General features: G+C 34.6%; 2 protein-coding genes and 1 long non-coding RNA gene across 5 annotated transcripts; 2 read left to right on the top strand and 1 right to left on the bottom strand.

Moving 5' to 3' along the window:
• The first annotated feature begins 904 nt into the window (after positions 1-904).
• Positions 905-2,571, top strand: LOC128670921 (translocator protein-like). Its single transcript, XM_053746942.1, has 3 exons — positions 905-1,109; positions 1,703-1,767; positions 2,314-2,571. The coding sequence occupies exons 1-3, from the start codon at positions 905-907 to the stop codon at positions 2,569-2,571; spliced, it is 528 nt and encodes a 175-aa protein (XP_053602917.1).
• A 518-nt stretch (positions 2,572-3,089) lies between these two features.
• LOC128671078 (antichymotrypsin-2-like) lies at positions 3,090-19,571 on the bottom strand. 3 transcript variants are annotated; one of them, XR_008404811.1, is made up of 10 exons: positions 19,418-19,571; positions 18,450-18,670; positions 17,143-17,283; positions 16,065-16,283; positions 14,627-14,734; positions 13,387-13,518; positions 12,745-12,939; positions 11,465-11,612; positions 10,003-10,913; positions 9,400-9,540 (listed from the first exon to the last, which is right to left on the bottom strand). XR_008404811.1 is itself a non-coding variant. In XM_053747228.1 (9 exons), the coding sequence occupies exons 1-9, from the start codon at positions 10,022-10,024 to the stop codon at positions 3,453-3,455; spliced, it is 1,260 nt and encodes a 419-aa protein (XP_053603203.1). In that variant the 5' UTR covers positions 10,025-10,773; the 3' UTR covers positions 3,090-3,452. The 3 variants fall into 3 exon arrangements, 2 of the variants coding, with proteins under 2 accessions (XP_053603203.1, XP_053603202.1); XM_053747228.1 differs by lacking the exons at positions 11,465-11,612; positions 12,745-12,939; positions 13,387-13,518; ... (3 more) ...; positions 18,450-18,670; positions 19,418-19,571 and adding exons at positions 3,090-3,577; positions 5,397-5,538; positions 6,013-6,225; ... (2 more) ...; positions 7,587-7,793; positions 8,255-8,395 and having other exon boundaries at positions 9,362-9,540; positions 10,003-10,773; XM_053747227.1 differs by lacking the exons at positions 11,465-11,612; positions 12,745-12,939; positions 13,387-13,518; ... (3 more) ...; positions 18,450-18,670; positions 19,418-19,571 and adding exons at positions 4,196-4,363; positions 5,397-5,538; positions 6,013-6,225; ... (2 more) ...; positions 7,587-7,793; positions 8,255-8,395 and having other exon boundaries at positions 9,362-9,540; positions 10,003-10,773.
• LOC128671088 (uncharacterized) lies at positions 15,334-19,292 on the top strand. The gene is made up of 3 exons (XR_008404812.2): positions 15,334-15,514; positions 17,087-17,328; positions 19,002-19,292. It is a non-coding gene; the product is annotated as an uncharacterized LOC128671088 (long non-coding RNA).
• Positions 19,572-19,600: the final 29 nt, after the last annotated feature.

Here is a 19,600-nt window from a genome sequence, read left to right as displayed (position 1 = left end):
AATGAGATTGATTAAAAATAGTTACCTACCTACCTACTTATATTTGTTGTGATATAAGTTTTGTGCTGCTAAAAAATATAGTTGTTACGAAATTCGTAAATAGCAATTTGATTTCTTCAAAAAAAAAAGATTCAAACTCAATGATAAAAATAAAATGATCAATTATGTACTTATTTTGTTCGTCAGTTTTTGTGGAGAATGTTTGTGTAGAAGACCACCGTATATTAGACCGCCGTCTTCTTCAAACATCACAGGGTAATGTCAATACATATTTGTCTTTCTTGTCAGCATAGAATAATTAATTCTAAACACCATAATTACATTTTTTGTAATCGATGTTTACCCGTACCAGATTACTCATATCTAGGACAAATATTTTTGTGTGATAGCCCCCAATACAGCTTTTTGGGGTTTGATAGCTACGTGATGCATAGTAAATTCGGTTCAGCGATTTAGCTGTGAAAGCGAAACAGAGTGACAGACACATAGACAGACAGACTGATTTTCGCATTTATAATATTGTATGAATTATATATTTTTTTAATTTCGTGAATTCACAGTACTGACTTTGGCCCGCTAAATCAACCGTGGCTCTAATCGATATGTAGCATGTGGTATTGCCCATTCGAATATTAGTGCTTAGTGCTTGACTACGGACTAATAATAATAATAAATTCACGGTATTGACTGATACTGTAGTCATTGGTGGTGATTCGTCACGTGTATTGTAATGTAATGCAACACAAAAAATATTTTATTTCATAAAAATAACATGCAAGTCATCCCTGATATCAGGTCTCTCACAAAGCTTATCCTAATATCAAAGCATTTGTATTTATAACCTACCATATTTATATTTTTGATTTGCAGTACCGATGAGACAGCAATTGCAGTTGCATTCGTAATGATACCTGCAATAGTGGGCTGGATAACATACGCGATATCATGCGTGATGCTTCGAAGGCCAAAAGCCGAGATATGGGTCGAGAAGCTAAAGATACCTCGTTTTTACCCTCCGAACTGGCTCGTTTTAACTATATGGACCATGCTGTGTTTTGGTATTGGATACGCATCTTATATGGTATATATCGCGTGTGGAGGATTCACTAGTAAGTTTCTTTTTTCTTTTCCAATCTCATGTGTATCGTAATTACCGAAATGACGAGCGGTGCCACACTTTTTGATAAAGCCAGATTATGAAACTTAAAAAGTGAAAGGGGATCGCTTCAAAATCGGGACAAAATAGAAAATACTTAATTTTTATTTAAATATTTTGTTTTATTTATAATGAAAATGAAATATGTAGCTAAGTTTGGTTTTCCCAATAATAAGGCTATTGCTGTGCTACCTGGGTAATTAATAAAAAACATAGTTCGTTTTTATGCCTAGTAGCGCCATCTATTTTATAAAGCCATATATCAACCTTTTTGACCGAATCATAAGGAAATCGCGTAGGTACTTTCGGGCTATGTATTGACCATATGGTCAATACATAGAGACATAGCTTTTTATCCCGAATTTTGGATTGCTACAAAGATTGGGCCTCCCCTTTGAGCGTTAAAAAGTAACAATCAAACTCACAAACTTTAGCCTTTATAATTTTAGTGGGAGAAAGTTGAATATTTACTTCTTCACATTTGTTAATTGCAAGAAACTGCCAATAAATGTTTTTTTATTTTAAAAAAATATATATTTATTACAGGTGAAGCTGGTCTTCCACTGTCCTTATACGGAAGTCAGCTCCTGGTGCTCTGGACATGGTCACTGGTATTTGTCGGGTTTCGTAGCACAAAAGTAGTAAGTATTCAGGAATTGTAAACGTCTACAACACTAGCTATTTTATATTATTTATGATATTTATATAATATATATATACTGTTTACTTTTCTATTGCAGGTTATGATTATATATTAAATTTTAATACGCGGACATAATAATGACCGCATACTGAATTAAATCGAAATTCTTCATGTAAATTTTGCGTGTATGTAGGGCTTCATTCACGCATATTCAGTCTTCACATTTGTTATATTCTCAGTAGGAATTAAGTAGACACAGATCAACAAAAGAAAATTATCGTTGACTAGCTTATGCCCGCAGCTTCGCCCGCGTGAATTTCCCACGGACAGTTATTTTTCCGGGATGAGAGGTACTCCTTCTCCATACTTCAAACTACATGTGTGCAAAATGCTAAGATGATTGGGTTGAGCAGATGAAACGTGAAGACATAACAAACAAACTTACTTTCGCATTTATAATATTTGTTAGGATTTTATTTTCTGTGTATTTTTATAATTATATTTTTAATTTCAGGGTTTCTTCTACTTTGTCATATTGGACATAACTGCGGTGGCGTGTACGTCGACCTTTTTTCACGTCGATATATACACAATGTACGCAATGGTGCCGTATTTAGCATTTCTTGGTTTTATGTCTCTGATGTTCTACAGGGCTTGGAAGCTCAACCACGTTATTGAGAATGAAGTCAAGGAACAACCTGTTAATACATCACCTTATATCACACATAAATACGTCGAGTATGGCTTGCCTGTATCACAGAGCAAGTTTTAATTATGATAAATAACAAAGCTAAAAAGCCATGTCATGTTTGCTCGGAAATGCAATGGAAATTTGAGATTTTGATATTAAATATTGTAAGAATCTCACACAGGCTGCGTTTAAATCGAGTACTTTTCAATTCTTCCCACAAAAAATATCGTTTGCGTCGGATTTTTTGAGAATAATCTGTGAAAATATACACTTGGTTTATGTGTATAGAAGTGTCTTCTTAGGAGTCTAGTGTCTATTGGTGAACCGCATGAAAATCCGTGCAGTAATTTTATCGCGAACAGACAGACGGGACAGAGGACTTGTTTTATGATATGTACCTCTAGAATAATCTCCTTATGTAATCTGATATTAAATTCTATGTATACTGTATGGATTGTGATTATTAACCCATTTTCCGTTCATCTGTGAGTAGTTTAATAACAAGATTTGGTGTGTACCGAGTATTAATTATATCGAAAATGTTTTAAAAAAATACTTTGCGAGGTTATATTCTACGTTTTTTACTTTTTGTATGACAATCCCAATTATGTGTTAACTACATTACATATGATATAAGTATGCAAAGCTAAAATGGAACTAGGCAAGAGGAACCTTGGGGCAGGTCTAAAGAATATTGTGTATTGAAAGAAGTGCGAAAATTTTAAAGGGATTTTTGTCCAACTAGTTTCATGTTAAATAGGAGCTTTAAAGATAACAAAATCATTGCCCAGTGAGACATAGGATGAAGCACCAGTCTACTTTGACGTTGACTTTAACCTGCACAACCGACTTTTAGACAAAATGGCGCAAGTCGAAGTTAATGTTAAAGTCGACTGGTGCAATCCACTCCAAACATTGTTAATAAAAAACATTTCCTGATATTATATTAGGTTTTAAATTAATCATTCGCCGGTGTAAATACCGCCAAACAACTGTTCATCATTAGCGATCACAAAGAACAGAAATGGATGATCGGCTCTGAATCGTCTCTCAACGTATGGTGCAGATACTGCCACTACTTGTATAGCTGGAAAAAAATTACAAATTAAACAGATAAATGTGTACTTTTTGCACTGGATGTGTGGGCAGAACATGCGCATGCGTCGCAGCTTTCGTGGTCTTCCACAGTCCTTGTACGAAAGACAACTTGGTGCCTTGGAAGATCACTGGTTTTGGCGGGTTCCACAGCGCAAAAATCCATACTAATATCCATACTAATATTATTACGCCGTCTTTCATCTGTCTGCCTGTTTGTCTATACTGCTTTCCCGGCTAAACCGCTAGACCGATTTTCATTAAATTTGATATGTATGTGTTAAAGAACCCCGTTCAAACATAGGCAATTTTTATAAAAAAATCAATCCCAAATGGCTATATATTAAATTTATTATATGGTTGAAAGTTAGTTTCCTACAAGTCGATTGGTTGATTTGGGGCTTAGGTCTTGGGGTGGTGGCGGAGCCTTGTACCCCTCTCGTCTGCCTTCCGACCCACGTATCGTTATCTTTATAGCAATAAGCCATCTTTGTTTTTTAATCAAAGCGAAACTTGGCAGGTCTAGAAAACATTAGACTGAACTGCGAAAGGAATTTGTATTTCGTGTTGGAGTAGGAGTTTTAAAAGAAATAAAGAGAGACTAAACACGTGAATAAAAACATTTCCTGATATTATATTGGGTTTTAAATTAATCATTCGCCGGTGTAAATACCGCCAAACAACTGTTCATCATTAGCGATCACAAAGAACAGAAATGGATGATCGGCTCTGAATCGTCTCTCAACGTATGTTGCAGATACTACTGTTGCTTGAACAGCTGGAAATGAAAACATAATATCAAATTCTTGTGGAAAATATCTATATGCCAGTAGTTTGTAGCTTGTGAGAAATTACTATTTAATATAAAATTTGACGTGAAAAAGTGCCTGTGAAAGTCTAATTCCTGCACAAATGATTTGATTTGATTTGATTTAATAATAATATCAAATTCTTGTGATAATAATGTGTGTATGTAAGTTTATTGCATTTATATTTATGTAGGTTCATGATATTTTATGTTGAGTATATTTATATATTAGTCTATTTTTACAATTTTCTGTTTGATCCGATCCGCATTAATTACTATATTTCCTCATCTAGCAATTTCCCAAAAGGTTGTCTGGAAGAAATTGCTCACTCTATACCATCACACATTTTGTATTTATGCACACTATGTAACTAATTTGTGCAATAAAGCATTATAGTATTGTATTGTTAATAAACGTAGTTTGTTTGATAGCACGGTGGGTCAGATGTAACTGGTTATCACGAACAGTTACGTCCGTGTAATATTATTTTTCCCTTGCCGTGATGTGACAACAGCTTAGAATTGTTTGGTCACGTGGACCATTGTTATTGCAGTAGATAGTAGCAGTTAAGAGATAATCCGAAGTCATTTCAGTAATCCCTTGGTATTTTTTGCTGTAACTTGTGATACGAATTTTATTCCCTTTTTATTACAGGGTGTGTATGTTATTTCAGAAATACCCTCACCTTGAAGGTTAATTAAAAATAGTAATTGCCTCGTCTCAGAAGCCCGCAGAGTTGGCCATATTATTGTCTTAGAATAACCTTCCTATGTCCTCCCTTGTATATCGTACGAGGTAACCAAGCTCTGACGATTGATAGGCAATACAAAATTTGGCGTCAGGCATACAAATCCTAATATATTTAATACTAATAAGTCTTTAATGAAATTTGATTTAGCATATAGAATATTTTACGCGGGCCCTAGACTTCACAGTCAAGGCGTTACAGCCTAGAATGAAAACAGAGTGAATGAATATACAAGAGAGATTGTTCATGTTTACCTGATACGGAAGCACCTTCAGTTCCGTACTGGTCGACTTCAATGACCGCCGCATGAACAGCTCTCGACACATGTACACGATGATTTTTTAACACCTTGGTCAATACTTTGTTGTCTTTTTTAAATATATCTTTCATACCAATCTGTGGGGAAAAATATTGTGAGTATTAAGAATAACTAGCTGCACATCGAGGCTTTGCTCACGTGAGTGAGAATTCCGAGACAAAAGTACCCTATGTGCTCCAAGATATATTCTACGTCTGTGTAACAAATGTTATAGAAATCCGTGAGTGAAGAACAATAATCCACTCACACACGCTAATGAAATTTATTTCTTCATCTTAACATCTTAACTACTAGTGTGCAGGCTCCGTGTGAAGGTATGATAGTGGTGTTTCTATATACTTCTGAGCGAGCAAACTGGCATGCGACCTAGCTGGTGGAAGGTAGTCACCGCATCCTATGGACGGCTACAACAGGGGTCTTTTCACGCCGTTTATGAATAAATACCATGTTGTAGTCTCTATGGAAAACCATGGCAAAGTGGTGCCTCAATTGACGCTTCTATGTGGAGTAGGTATATTTGTTTAGTGTTGTCTATTTATATCTTTAATTACCTTATAATATAAAGCCGCCAAATCAAGGTCTGATTTAATTTTGAACCGCGGGATGGAGACACTCATACGTTGCTGTCTCATTTTCGACATTTCTTCGTTTAAACGTTTTGGCGAGTCCATCAAGCTACGCAGCACCGACGCCAGTCCTTGTCTTTCATTTGGTAGTACCGCAATAAATGACACATCGTTGCCCGAATACGGAATTTCTACAATCTAAAGAAATATTATATATTAAATGACAGGGTATTCAACGTGCACATACTTTTTTTTATTTCCCAGACGTTTCGGACAAAGGTTCGTGGTCACTGGACTACTGACTCAAACGCGAAAGTTTAAAAGTATAGTTAGAGAAATATGATTGTAATATATTAAATGGTAAAGTAACACCGATTTATTATTTTTAACAGTGCTATTTTTAAAATGATTTTAATTAAATGAAGGACTGTTATAACTGACTCGAATTCTAAGCGGGACTTCGCTTGGACTTTCTAAGTAAAGATTCTTTTACTTTAAAAAATAATAATTTTGAAATAAGACACTATCCCGCGATGAAAATGCGTAGGATTCGCTGCATCGCAAGCGACCATTCGCGCCCTTTTTAAACACATCCACGTTAACTGACGGCGCAATCGGCGCGAGCGAATCGCGTCCTAAGTTGCGCCCGGAATTCGCCTCAGTTTGAACAGTCCTTAAAATACAAATAAGTTTTGTGAAACATGGAATACAAACCTCAGCGTGTAACTTGTCGCTTTTTACGTAATTGTAATCTCCTATTCTTGACATCAATTTGACAAGTTTGTCTCGACTTGGAGTGTAAAATACGGCATCGTGGATGTCATTAAATTTATCTTTCCATCGACCCTGTGAAAAGGAAATTTCAAAGATCGCGAGTTAACTCGTTGATGGTTGGTGAAAGGGTATTTTCAAAAAAAAACTCCATCAGTTGGACGATTCCAACACATGTCATCTCAGTTCGGTGAACTATAATGATCTTAACAAAATTGAATGAAACATTTCACAAAAAACTTACATTAAAATAGATGGCGTTTGTTATAAGAAGGGAAGTTTCTTTATCTATTTCGCCAGGTTTTATTAGATCTTTGATTACTCCGTCTGTTTCCGAATGTATCTGTGAAATGAAAATAGATTTTGTAATTTGATGGCTACTATCGCCTTACGTTGTCTCTTTCTGTCATCTGAGAGTTTAACCTGTTCCTTCCTCATCCGTTGAACGTTGGAGCCTCGGGTCAGCTTTCGTACTTTTACGTCCCTACTTCGCGCGGTCGTCGACATCCTTATTTGTCAGACAATTGGCACTCATATCATCCTTGATGACATCAAGCCAGCTCTTCTTGGTTTTATCCCTTTTGTATGTTTGAGGCGGGTAATCTCCGAAACTACCGAACTGATTTCAAAAATTATTTCTCCATTGTAAAGGTACATTATCCAAGATTGCTATAGGCTATATTTTATCTCAAAGTTCTCACGGGAGTGAAGCCGCGGGCAACATCTAGTCATAAAATAAACTGCGGAATGGTAAACCAAATGATAATGATTTAATATTGTTTACTCACCCATCTATTAATGCTCTTAGCTGTTTCAACACCGTTTCTAAAATCGACCCGTTCACAACTTGACTTGAATATGTGCCTCACACGCTCGTGGAATGAAGATCTCAAACTGTAGTCTTTGGATACATATAATCTACTTGCTATTGTCAACTGCACTCTACCAGATATATGGTTCAGTTTTGACATTACGGCCGTGAACTTACTGACAACCTATAAAAGAAACATTAAATGTTAAAATTTCATCCGTCCAGTTAGTTGTATTGTAATGTGCTAATTAATACTCTCTTGACGAAACGAGACGGGGAATTTTATATTTTTATTTATTCTTTTTTAACCTATATACGTCGAAAAAGCATCAGTCTTAAGTAATGTTATACGTGTACAAACTCATATGTCACGAGTAGGATTCAAACCTGGGACCTTAATAAATATGATTTTTTTTAATTTTTGTATACCTTACTGCGAAGAAGGCTTGCTGCTTGCAGACAAGTGACTACTTGGGCCCCGACTGATGGGAAAAGATCGCAAGGCAAGCCGAAGGTGCGATGGTCTGACGAACTGTCGGCCTTCGATAAGGAATGGCAACAACCGGCGAGGAACAGAAGTGGTTGGAAACAAATAGGGGAAGCTTTTGCCCAGCACTGGGACCTGAGCTACATAAAAAATAATACCTTGCTTCGTCTATATCCTACAGCCTGTTTGAACTCTTCATATCTTCTACTGCTTGAGCCCATGGCCAGTTTGCCCAGGGGCAAGAGGGCCGATATAGGAGAACAAACAGCGCTTGTGCGGGTGTCCATTAGACCCATGTGCTGTTAACAACAAGTTTATTTGTTAGACAAATTAAAAAAAAAACCCCGACTATCAATATTTATTTCGCTACAACTTTTGAACTGCTGAAACGATTTTCATAAAACATGGCTAAGAATACTCGGGATAAAATCATTTATGACACAAAAAACTAAACGAAAATCGGTTCACAACAGATACACAGACAGACTCTTTTTGCGTCTGAGGTTAAAAAGACGAAATAACAAAGATCATTATCATTTCAACAGCAATTCATTGCCTTTTTTATTACTTTATTGTACAAAATATTATTTATAAAAATACAAATCGTAGGACATTCCACTCTCTTTCTGTGTTCAGAGTTAACATATAAAAATAACCTTAAAATTTTAAAGAATTAGCGGCCGCCTGCCTGTCAACCCTTCTTGGAATACTATTATTGTTTGTGGCTATGTGTTCCTTAGTCATCTAACAAAATATGTTAATACTTTCCCAGTTTATTTTGTTTTTTTCCAACGCATGTAACAAAAGATATGGATGAAGGAAGTTTATGGTTTTCAAAAAGAAACATTCCAAATTAATATTATATAATATATTATTATTCCAGCTTAAACTTCGGCGGCTCGCCGTATAAAAACAACGTCAAATTAGACGGTGCAACTAACCCTAATAATAATAAGATGAAAAGAGCAGTTATAATTACATTTATCATAATGCCCAAAATAGGATGTACCTACACTCATGTAATTTTTGAAGAAATGAAGGAAAAAAAAATAATACCACTTAAACTGGATTTCATATTCGAACTTAGAGAAACGTGGTGCATTATAGTAAGAAAGCAATCTTGGTAAAGGATGCGTGCCCGTTGAGGTTGGTACGGGATATTAACCTTCTTAATCGTGATCTAATTAACCATGCCCCCAGATGAAACATGAAATAGCTTCCATTAGCTTCCATGTAGCCATACAGTGAAAAATATAGTTACTTACATAGACAAACGTCTGCCTCAGCGTACCCGTTAGGTCCAATTCTAACCTACTACCGTGAGATGATTTGTCTTCGAGGGAGTCGCCAGTACTATCAATACTTTTAGATTCAAGGGTATCATCTTTATTTGATGTGGCGGATAGGATTAATGACATTATGAGACAGATCTTTAACACTTTTGCTGCAAAAATATAAAAATCGCTAAAATAAGTGTGCAGCCAGCCACGCAACCACGCAAATAACTTTAGCATTTAGCTGCATCGCTTATGAAGCTCTTACGTTTTAGCATTTTTTTTTAACTGCTTCGACTAAAATTTTCTTTTCAAAACGTATTATGACAATAAAGACTGTGTGTTTACTCTTCGGCTTTGATCCAAGAACCTGTCAAACCAATTTTGCGATAACGACAGATTGTGAACGGGAATGAAGAACACTGGTATTAGAAATTGAGGAATGACATAATAACTTCATCACAGAAGAACAATTTTATAATTGAGCGACAGAGTAATTACCTTAGTATTTTTTTTACGTTTCGCAGCAACTGATATTATAAGACGTACTCTCAACCCACAAGACAAGCCAACAGCGTAACAGTGGGGAGTGAAATTAAAATTGCTAATAATGATTAATTTAAAATACTTACAGCTCAATAGCATTATTGTCATCCTTTTTAATTTTTGTCCTTATTTTTACACAAGTTTTCTTAAACAAATGCGCTCAGCATCTTTCTTTAGTAATTGCAGTTTTTGTCATCATCAAAGATAAGAACATAACTAATTTCAAATATCATTACCTCGTTGCATTCGAATTGAATGTAAAATCGATTTTACAGTCAGATACTCACTTTTATTCAGGCACAATTACACAGGCAGGTAAAGCGACGTCAGACTCGTAGATATATATTATTTTTTATACTGTAGGCAGACTATATATTTCTAATTTTCAATACTTAAGTGCTACACCTAAAATTAGAGTTCGGATCGGATAAAACTAGAATTATGCGATTCGAATTTATTGTATTGAAATATGTGTTTAGACACACACACAGTACGATAGAGAGCGAGATAGATGTGCTTAGATAATAGGTATTTTATTGATATAGAATTTGTGTTGGGCGAGAAAACGATCTTCACTAATTAAATAATGACACAATTTTTTTGCTCTCGCATACAAATTCACGGATCAACTGATCGGACTTGTGACTCGATTTTTCATAGAAGTTGATATAGGATTCCATCATCCATATTACTGAGAATATCGTGAAAAAGTGTAGGTATGTTAAATAAATACCTCATAAAGGTATTTAAAAAATTACTATATTCGCTAGATTGGCATATTATAACACATATTTGTGAACAGGATTTTGCTTAGCCTGTTGAGAAAAATGTGCACACTAATGGTTAGTTGATTACTAGTCACAAAATTTAAACTTTGCGCAATCGTAAGGATAGCCGTTGAACCATCCAGCCATGAGTTGTTGATGATTTTCTGTCACAATGTAATAAAATGGTCGGTCAACATTAATTACGCGATATCCGAAGTAATGTATGGATTCTGTGAACAAATATTAATAATTTATCAAATATTTTAAAACTAGCTATACCCCCGGGCTTCGCTCCCGTGTGGATTTCGAGGTAACAAGTAGGTACTCTAGTTATTCCAGGTTTTCTACCCGTGTACCAAATTTCAAAAAATAACATACTATTAATCATTTGTTAACATAGAAGGTTTTACATCCAAATGATGGCTAAAATCTCTGGGTTGACCATAGATAAAATAAATATTTGGGATTGGCGCTAAATTAAAAGACATTTTTTAGTTTCGATTTCGTTTCTATAAAACGTTATCTCGATGTTCAATTCTTCTACATATAACGCTACTGTACTGTCTCGTGTTGTTTGGCTATTGCATAGAATTAAGATGTGTAGAATGCAAATTAGATTGTAAAAAAAAATACAAACTACGAATCGCGAAAAGTCATAGAATAAAAGTTGCTTTGTTTTCATGCACCCAAGTTTAGGAGGTTATGCGTTTGATACCAGTAACTCTGTACTCGTATACTGTGGAGTGTGTGTGTTAATAAAGTACTTTTAATTTGTACTTACGATCCGGTTTATGGGTCGTACTTGACAAATATCGTTCGCTCACTTCCATCACGCCGACATGTTTACCTGCTGAGATATGAACTCTGGTGTTATCCATAATTTTGGTCAGAACATTGTTCATCGGATCGAATATATCTTTCATTCCTATCTGTGAAGGCAAAAATATATTTACGAATAACATAATTGATTGCACCAATCAACTAAGAACGCCATTTTGCTTAATCTGGCGTCGCGCGGTTTTAAGTTAACTTCAAAGTTGACTGGTGCAACCATTGGGTTTGAAATAAACTTAGTATGGTGATTTCAACGAATTTATTCCATACAACTCGATATGAGCACTACTAAATTGTCGTATCCCATAAACTATAGTATTAGTAAACAAAACAGATGTATTAAAGATGTTAAATAATGAAAATAAATTGATTATGGAAGTAATTTTTTTAAGAAAAAGAGGTTGAAAAAGATTATTGGCTAGCCTTTTTAACTTGTGTCGTAATGATTACACGCTAAAAAACCATGTCCGTTGCTGTGGAGTTCCCACTTCTGGAGCCGTTCCTGGATGCACCATCAGCTGTTCATGCTTATCAAAAGTACATCACATCCAAACTAAACGTGTTTACAAAATTTCAGCTCAACAAAATTGAGTTGCAATAGCTAACACAGTGACAGTTACATTGCAAGTTAAATAAATGCTTGTAATAAAAATATCGCTCTACCTAATGGTGAAAACCGCATGAAATCCATTTCATAGATTTCGTGTTTGACGTGAATAGACAAACAAAGTGACGGGATGGGGTAGGCTTTATGTAGCGTGAAAATGTCAATAGATGGCACTTTGCATTTGACGTAAATACTACATCACGTTATTAAATTTGTAGATGTATAGAAAAGGTTTGTTGTGTGTTTTAGAATTTTTTTTGATGGCTAACCGACCTCTCTCCCTCTCTCTCATCAGACAGACCAATCACAAATGTCAATAAAATCTAGTTTTATTCAAACGTTATTAATATTCTACTTGTAAGGATTTATATCCTCCATTGGATATACAAGGCGACTAGGGAGATACATATAGTTTTTACATCTGATAGGCGACAACCGCATTCCCAAAGAATGTTGTTGTCAGGCAGTCATGAAATCAAAGTCAATTCAATTTAATTTCTTATTTTATATGCGGAACTCGGACTTTGGGCGCAACAGCTGTGGGTGCAACCAGGAACACAGGACGATGAAAGAGATAGGAGTGAGTTTACTATTTCGCTAAGTTTAATAAATGACCTTACCCCTTTTAATACTTCGACAAAATCCAATACAGTACGAGTCATGAACTTCGGAATAGTAACTTGTAAACGAGTTCTGTCCAGTACACCGAATACCTTATTCCAATATATATCTTTCTTGTGTGCGTAAAGGTGATTATTGAACGGCAATATTATTACTAATGATGCTTGGTAGCCTGAATACGGTATTTGTATCACCTAAAAAAAAAGATTAACATAATACTTAGATACAGATAGTTATACGTTTCGAAGTAATTTGCACGCGAAACATGTTTACAAAGTAAATGTGGAAAATTTAATTTGGTCAATCGTGACGCGTTCTACAGTTATTTCGGCATATTGAAACAAAAACCAAGCGTTGATTTGACTAATTTGTATTCGAAAAGATGTACGAGACTCCTTAGACTATAAACATTGTACTGGGTTTTGTACAAGCTCACAAATCGTAGATTTTGTCAAAAATAAAATAAATGTAAAATACATTTTTGTATTTTCTCTATGAATGAGTGTGTGTGTGTGTATATGTGTGTGGGTGTGGGTGTATGTGTGTGTGTGTACTCGTATGTTTGTAACGCGATAACTTTGAACCGTTGGTCTGATTTAGTAGTAAGTGTGTGATGGATTTTGAACAACTGTCTTACTTACCTCCACTGCATGCGTATGTGATATAGTATAATTGAAGATACCTTTAACAGTCATCATGGTTAATTTTATGTCTTTTCCTGGAGCATGAAACATGCCTTCTCTCACTAAATCGAATTTGAATTCCCAATAACCCTGAGGATAATAATAAAAATTCAGTAAACTCATTCCAATTTAACTTATCCCGAAGGATGACTTGACTTGAAGTTGAGTGTAACATGTGAAGTTGAAGCCTTATTTCCAGATCACAGATTTTCAAAACATTTATAACGATCAACGATTTTAGACACTATAAAAAACTTACGTCAAGGCTCTGTTACACCCATCTTTTAACACCTTATCAATTAAACAACGAACTCGATTTGATCTGATCGGGAAACTCCCTAACAATCTATTCATACTATGTATTCATCTATTTTAGTCGTGAAAGCGTAAGTGATAGACCGAAAGATGGACAGTGTTTCGAATTTATAATATTAGTATGCAATTATGAACACTGTGACATTCTTCAATTATATTCGAATAAACTAACATATTGTTCATTCATGTCCATACTAATATTATAATGATATATTATGAGTTTCTATTTAATCTGCGTAACTACTGCACCGATCGATTTCAAAAAATCTTTCACCAATATACAGAATGTAATGTCAGGGTGTACAAAGGCTATAAATTATTAAATAAATTGATAAGGACTTTCCATGATAACTGAATTTGCAAAGTAAGTCGGCGAAAAAACGGTCAAACGAAAGAATTCCTCACGAACGCTGCTATATTTGTGGGTGATACTCGTAGGTACGTCAATAGTATAGAAACATTTTTGACCAATAAAAACCTGTAAAAAGTTCCTCAACAGCATATATCTAGCTTCCATCATTAAATCGTTGTTAAGCCACAAGAACTAGGTAATTTTATGTTTTAAAGATTAATTAAAAACGGCTGGTGCTGTTAACTGGAGATATTTACTACAATTATTAATCTCCATATCAGAACGAAAAATAAGTTTATCGCCATAAGTACCTATTTAATTGTTTTTCAATGTATAATTTGGGTCGAAACGCGTCCACGTTTACTCCCTTTTATTTACGACATTTAAAGTTTTCATAAAAAATTTTCAAACAAACAATAAAATATAATAGATTCATGGCTAACTATTTTATTAATTGCAAAAATTTGAACTCAAAAAAATATGTAGTAGCAAAAAATGCATTAGAAAATATATCATAAAAAAAATACTTACATGAAAAGTCATACCATTTGTTATAACAATGCTTGTAGGTTCTGTTGCAGTTAACTCGTCTAAATCTATCACATCACTCATCTGATAAAATCTTAAATGTTCCTTCGTCTGTGAGTGAACAACAAAAAATTATGAATTTTCAAAAGTGAATTAAAATTATTCTCTCTCTCTCTCAGGACGGCCATAGTTCTTTAAAAAGGGCGCGAAAAGATTTGTAAAAGAAATATGTGGGCCTGTAGTGTTTATTAGGGTAGAATCGAATGCTTTGTTTTAATGTTTATGTTAATTTGTTATGCGATCACTTCATTAACTTTACATAGTATAAACCAAAGTCACTTCCCGCTTTCTGTCCCTATATATGCTTACGAGTAGACCTTTAAAACTAAGCAACCGATATGGATGCAGGTTTTTTAATAGATACAGCGATTTAAGAGGAACAGAAATATATAACATGTATAATATTGCACCCGTGTGAAGCCGGGGAAGTCGCTAGTAATACTTAAATTAGAGTTAATTAGTTATTAGCGTCTCAAACCGCTACTTAATACTGCGTTAGTGCCTACTTTGGGCCTTGGGACATTCTAAATTTATAATATACTAGCCACCAGTCCCGGCTTACCCGCTCGGGTAAAATATAATAAAATAAAATATAAACCTAAACCTACCTCAGAAATCACACTGTTTATAAAATAATCAAAATCCATTGCGTAATCTGAAAGATCTAAGCATACATAAGGAAGATGAAACAGCGGGAAGCGACTTTGATTTATACTCGTAATGATATCTTGCACTTTCAGAAGCGGAGATAAATACAAGAAGATAGTGAGGTGCAGTAACGGAACCATTAAAATGTCCAAAAAATTACGAGTAGAGAACTAAGGGCTTAGCGTGAGTTTGCTATTTACATCTTCATTTCTATTCCATCGAGTCGATTCGAAGTGAGACGCAGCGAACCAATCACATTGTGCCATTGTGATCTAACGACACTATGCGTTGTGATTGGTTTTTATTTTTTATATTTATTTATTTGGTCTGTTTACAACTGTTACAACAATACATTTATAAAATCTAATTGTACAGTCTATTACAGACAAACACGGCATGCATTAATATAAAATAATCCAAACAGTGACTCCGACAAATACTTATGAACTATATGAACAACAACACGACAAAAAAATTAAATAAAACAAAACTAATTTAAGAGACATTTGCGAATTTTCCGTAGACTATCTGTAATGTCAATTTTGTCACTGTTATTATTAAAGAGCTTGCATAGACGTGGAATCGATGAATGGCGACCCATCTTTGTCCTACGTAGAGATTGGTTCGCTGCGTCTCACTTCGAATCGACTCGATAGGGAAACTTCGCTCTCTATAGGAGAGAGAACACTTATTAGCTAGAATACATTACAAAATTGTGTATATTATAGCTTACTACTTTATTAATGTAAAGCAGAGCATCATCATAATCGCCATAGTCCACCGTGTGGAAGCAGCCGTAGAAATAACTGTTATTCATCGCCAACTCAAAGTCAAAATTCGAAGCATATCTTGTACTAGCAAATAACAAGCTTGCTATGCTAACTTGAGCACATTCATTCAAGGTGCTTGTATTTTTTAGATAATACATCATTTCTCTGAATTTATATTTAGCCTGTTAAAAAAACAAACGTAAAATATTTAGTAAACAATAAATAAATATATAGGGACAAATCACACAGATTAAGTTAGCCCCAAAGTAAGTTCGAAACTTGTGTTATGCGATACTAACTCAATGATACTATATTCTATAACATATACATATATAGATAAATACTGGTTAGTCTGAAAAAGATCATTTTCCTTCTTGACCTGACCGGGGATCGAACCCGGGACCTCCAGCGTAGCAGTCTGGCATGATGACCATTAGGCCACGGAGGTCGTCAAATTTAGTAACATGATTTTCATACAAACTTTCACCCCCATTATAATCAATTAGGGGTTGATTTTTGAAAAAAAAAATGTATCGTATATTGGAACATTACATTATGTCTAAAAGCTATGTAACTATTATGTACTATTATAATGGATTTGAAAATGTTTATTCCACTTTTACTGACGCGGTAGTAAACAAGTTTGATTGTAATTTAATTAGTCCCATTTTATTGTTCGATTCGATCCATTTAAAGTTTAGACCGATAAACAATTTATTGATTGAAAAACCACAAAAATAGATGACATTTATTCAAATTTGCCAAGCTTCTATCTTATATACGAAATTTGTTCATATTTTTGTTTACATTTTATATAGCCTATATAAGTAACTTTTAGATCTTAGGGTTAAAGGATAGTTATTTTTTGATTAATTCATTCATTGCGTATTGATTGAGAAATAAATGTGAGAATTAACAAAAAGACTTATTATAATATTTTTTAATTAATTTTTTTGAGAAGACAAATGAATTTTTACATTCATAGATTGGGGGAAAGACGAAAAATAAACGTATAATATAATAAAAAATAAAGTGTTTCACCGCTCTACGACCGATTCCTGCTGCCAATTTCAGTTCCTTGTGATTACGACTGCTACTTCCCAGCAACATTTGTCCCAATGATAAAAGTGCAGTGTAAGGTGAAAAGGTTACACTATCTCTGAAATTATTCGGCCTTAAGTTCTGCAAATTAAAAATTAACACTACTTCATCTGCTCGGATGTACAGGTACAGTTCTACACTAATGCTGTCTCCACACTGTCGTCGAACAGTTTGCCAAACTTCGTTATACATTGCTGGTTTTTCATTGCGGTAAGGAAAAGCACTCATACTAACTACAATGTTCACGCATTCGCGTCGGCATGCGGCATGTGTCGGCAAGTTCGGTGACAGTGTGGAGCTGGCATTATGTATATTTAAAATACTTCACAAACTTCTCGCACATTGTTGAGTGTAAGCCTCTCTTTTTATAAGCTATCTTTCTCTGTCACATCCTGCGACATTTGTTATGCCATACACTCATCTCAATACAAGTTCTTTGTTGTGAATGAATCCTTTGCTTTTAATTGTATCCTTTCCATTACATGTTTTTTCCTTGCTCTTAGTTTACGTTTGCCTTCGATATGTACACCATTGGACCGCGTTCGATTCTCATAAATTCATAAAATTATCAAGTCGTCAAAAGTGTTCTTATTGGCAATACTTAAAAATAAAGTAATTAAGCGAATTTTTACGCACAACCAATGGTTGGAAACTTTTTTTTAAATTACTAACGAGTGTATACAAATATTATGCCAGCCCCACACTATCCAAATTCAAATTCAAATTAAAAATTCTTTATTCAATTTAGGATGATATACATCACTTATTGACGTCAAAAATTACTTAAACTAAGTCTACTGCCGGCTTCCAAAGCGCAGGTGAAGAAGAAGCGGCGCAACAAACTTCACCGCAGCCTTTTCTCCAAGGACGTCAATTAACAAATATAGGTCTTATACAATTAAATCGCGGACCAGTTCGCCGAACTTGGCGGATTCGGCACACTTTGCTGGTTTTTCACCGCGATAAATAAAACACTCATATAAACTACGCAATGTTCATGCATTCACGTCGGCATCAGTCCGAGTTGGGTGATAGTGTGGAGCTGACATTATATGCATTAGATATTTAAACAGAGATATGTTACGGCTAAACCTCGAAGTGATTTGATTTGACTCGACACCTAGATTTAGCCGGTTAGACCTAAATGTAGCCTGCTTATGTTCGATTGGGCCTATATGTTCAGCCGTTATCATGTTATCATCCCGGCTAGATCTAGGTGCGGCTGGTCACTCCAGCTAGACCTGTACCTTGAACATTAATGCTCTAAGGTTGCCAGTAAAATCCAAATGTAGAAAATCCATTGGTGGCGTTGTAACAGATTTGGCCCCAAGAGATGGCGAATCGAGAATCATACTGGTTGAATAAAAGTTGGTCGTTTGCCTCAACATTGGACGTGTTCGAATTTTATTTTTCCTTGACGACGCAGATTGAGTACAGATAATAACGATCAAAACTTTTAATAGTGCAGCTGCGAACAAGTACACATTTTAAAGGAACCTTATTAGCTATGTGGTTTCAGCAATACAATACGACGTCTATAACATAACACAGGCAAAGATTATTTATTTGCAAAAACATGAGTTTACATTATTTATATACCTATATGATTGTTTGCTTAATGATACTTTAAATGATTTCTTTAATGATAGACTCAGATAGAATTTCAAGCTGGTATAAGGTACGTTTTTGTTATTATTTAGTGGATAGCATGCTCCTCATATATTTATGTAGGTTTTTAATAAATTTGTATGTCTGTACTCATGTTCTTGGCAAATATTTTTTTCTTTCTTTCTTTACAGAAAAGCTGTTAAGTATCATGGATTAAGCATGTAGCAATGGGATGTCAATGTATAAAAAAACAAACAGTATAAATAACCAAAATATTATCCTCTATAATGTTGTATATACTCAAAAGGGGCGTAAAGAGGGTGGAAATAAGGAGAGATTACTTCCATTTCTGAATTATCACAATGATCTCAAATATTATTTTAGGAGAGAATTAACTAGTAACTGACGCGTTCTGTTAAAAACTATATCTCTCTTGGTCTCCCGTAAAAACTCTTGGTCTCCCGTAAAAACTCTTGGTCTCCCGTATATTTATTATAGTAAATATTTCAAAAATATTATATTTATGGTTGTAAATATTATATATATGGTTGAAAATCGGACGCGCGGTATTTTATTGAAAAATAATTTTTAAAAAAAGATAACTTACAATTTGACACCATTTTTATAGTTGTATAAACGTATTTATTTTACGTCGCGATAATGGTTATCTGATATTCACCGGGATTTTGGTCCGTGATAATATTAAGTATATCGGTGGAAATTGTAGATATGAAATAAATCTATAAAATGGAAATAATAAAAAAAAAATTGCTCCACAAAATACAACACA

This window comes from Plodia interpunctella, chromosome 6 (genome assembly GCF_027563975.2).
Source record: "Plodia interpunctella isolate USDA-ARS_2022_Savannah chromosome 6, ilPloInte3.2, whole genome shotgun sequence".
In the NCBI taxonomy this organism is placed as follows: Eukaryota; Metazoa; Arthropoda; class Insecta; order Lepidoptera; family Pyralidae; genus Plodia; species Plodia interpunctella.
This window is presented reverse-complemented; position numbering and strand designations above follow the sequence as displayed.